Below are 2,778 nucleotides of genomic sequence, written 5' to 3' on the forward strand. Positions count from 1 at the left end.
TACAGTTATAATTATTTTTAATTTATTGAATTGTTCGAATCATTAAAAATATTAAAATGAAAACTTATCAACATTCTAATTGATCTACCTCTCACTCTCAACTATTTCTAACTTTGTAAGTCACCAGTGACATGCAACTGATATAGGTCACAACTTCATGTGCTTTAAGCACCCGACCTAAGACAATTATGTTTGTATTTGTTTCCAATTTTACCGTGCATTTGATGACTTTTTAATTAAATAGTTCAACTAAATAATGAACCGCTTAACATTCAATGTGTGAGTTAGTAATATTTGAATGACAAATTATGTTGAACCAGTTATCAATATGTGTTGAATCATCGAGGGTTGAAAAACGTTATACTATTATATTATACTATATACAAGAGGAAATAGAGGCTTCTCATTGGCCGGCGCTACTATTCGCAAGTTTATTTTTACTGTTCACCTTTTTTTAATCTACATTTATTTATCTAGTATGTCTTTATCATTTGAAAAAAGTTTGTGGGATAACATACACAAACACATACAGCAATTATGACTTATCCATCTCATATTGATAGTGTACTATTTTATTTTGAGTTGTATTTTGATTTTGATAAAAAAAAAAAAAAAAAGATTCCATCACTTTTCACAACTTCCACTCTTTTTTTTCTTCCTTTTATTAACTGTTAAATATTCATTTCAGGGAGCTTACTAATTATAGTAAGGTTTATAAGACTTGATTAATTTACTTAATTTAAAATATAAAAAGCAAAATAAAATATGGAGCTTAGGAACTGTTTGTAGTAGCTTGTAAACTTCAACTAAGAAAATCTACAAGTCAAATATTCAGACACAACATAATCATGATGGATGAAATGGTGTACATGGTCACATACACCTTACCTCTACTTTCCTGATTTCTTTTACATGTTATCAAATAACGAAGTCAAAATGAAGAAGGTTACATAATAGTTTTATTACATATGCCATCTCTATTTTTTTTTTTTTTTTGAAAGATCAACAATTATATTATTAAAATCAACACGATACAATGAGAAAGTATTAAACTTATATGGCCCTATACATGATATAGCACTAAAATGAATCTAGACAACCCGAGATACTGACTCGACAAATTATACAAGGAAAGACTCAAAAATTTGTAGAAAAAACCCCCATATTCTACATCCTAAACAATGTTGGAACAACTTGAAAATCAAGCCGAATGCAAGCGAGAATTACAGTACCGAGAATAATCGGCGACAAAGCAATTCAGCTCCCATCCACTTAGCCCATGACAAAGCTTCGGATATAAAATACGGGAGAGAAAAACCTACAATTTAGCCTATTCCATCTTTAGGTTTGAAATTAAGCGCGCAAGCAGAAGGGTTGTTAACCCACGAATGCCAATCAAGATCAATATTACTACCGCGATCATTAATCCACTCGAAGCTCTTGGATTGAATATCTGAAAGTAACTTTGGAATGCTTGAAGCGTTGTTTCCGAAAACTTTAGCATTTCGATTTTTCCAAATAAAATAGGCTGTTATCCAGACCACCGCTTGCCAAATTTGCGTACCCGTTTTAGAATTAATATGTGACATCGAGCAATCTATTAGATCCGAATACACTTCAAAAGGCAGCTTATCTAGGTTCCACCATCGACGTAATTTGTCCCAAACACTTGCAGCCGATTTGCAGGAAATCATGGCGTGTTGAATGCATTCGACACAATCATCGCATACCGGGCATAAAACCGAGTGGAGGTCAATACCCTTGTTATCTAATTCGATCCTAACCGGGAGTTTATTTTTATGCATTCGCCACATAAAGATGCCTATTTTTTGCAGGATTAGAGCATTGATCACAGTAGGTTCGGGTAGTGGTTTGTTTGCCACGAAGGCATTTACTAACAGGTTTGAGAGTGAGGAGGAAGTGTATTTACCACACTTCTCGTGTTTCCAGGTCCAAGTGTCCGGCTTGTTTGAGAATTGGTTTAAATCGAGCATGTCCTTTTCTAGATTTGAGAGTTCAGCAGCAGCCCTCCACCGTGGATTCGAGGCCCAATTCCAGGTCATAACAGGCCCGTTATCAGTCCAGAATATACGGTCGGCAACACGAGTAGTTTTGATGGATTCTAGTCTATGTAATCTCGGATATTTGAATTTGAAAGCTACGGTTCCACACCAAATTTCGTCCCAAAAAGCTTGTGTCAGTCCCTGTACCTACAATCTTAATAAACCCGTTAACGATATCAAACCCTAACGAGTTTAGGGTGTGTTTTATTGAGATAATGGAATGCCAAGTACGTCCCGAGAATTTCTTAAGGTCCAAACCCGAAGAAGAACTAAAACAACCCATCCCACCATGTGTTCCGTAGATGCTTTTAATTACGTTTACCCAAAGAGAGTTTTTTAAAGTTAAGAATCTCCACCACCATTTAGTTAGTAGGGTTAGATTTTTAAATTTAAGAAAACCGACATTTAAACCACCGGAGTCGTAAGGTAAAGAAATTAAATCCCAATTTACCCAAGCCATTTTTTTGTCATCTAAAGACCCTCCCCAAAAGAAATTTCGGAGCAAACCTTCGAGTTCCTTTATGACACGTGTGGGGGCCTTGAATAGAGAAAAATAGTATAAAGGCATGCTATTTAAAACCGCTTTAATGAGTGTTAAACGGCCACTATAAGATAAAGATTTAGCTTTCCAAGTCGAGAGCCTTTTCTTGAATTTGTCAACAACGGGGAGCCAATTCTTATAAAGCTTGAGGTTTGCACCTATAGGTAGCCCAAG

General features: G+C 35.3%; 1 protein-coding gene across 1 annotated transcript; it reads right to left on the minus strand.

The window, feature by feature from the left end:
* Positions 1 to 1,325: 1,325 nt before the first annotated feature.
* On the minus strand, positions 1,326 to 2,063 carry LOC139871481 (uncharacterized). Its single transcript, XM_071859188.1, has one exon. The coding sequence runs from the start codon at positions 2,061 to 2,063 to the stop codon at positions 1,326 to 1,328; it is 738 nt and encodes a 245-aa protein (XP_071715289.1).
* Between the last annotated feature and the right edge of the window lie 715 nt (positions 2,064 to 2,778).

The sequence above is a fragment of the Rutidosis leptorrhynchoides genome, chromosome 10 (assembly GCF_046630445.1).
Source record: "Rutidosis leptorrhynchoides isolate AG116_Rl617_1_P2 chromosome 10, CSIRO_AGI_Rlap_v1, whole genome shotgun sequence".
In the NCBI taxonomy this organism is placed as follows: Eukaryota; Viridiplantae; Streptophyta; class Magnoliopsida; order Asterales; family Asteraceae; genus Rutidosis; species Rutidosis leptorrhynchoides.

Excerpts from the sequence above, each read along its gene's own strand:
- LOC139871481 (XM_071859188.1), bottom strand. The coding sequence starts at position 2,063 with ATGACCTGGAATTGGGCCTCGAATCCACGGTGGAGGGCTGCTGCTGAA.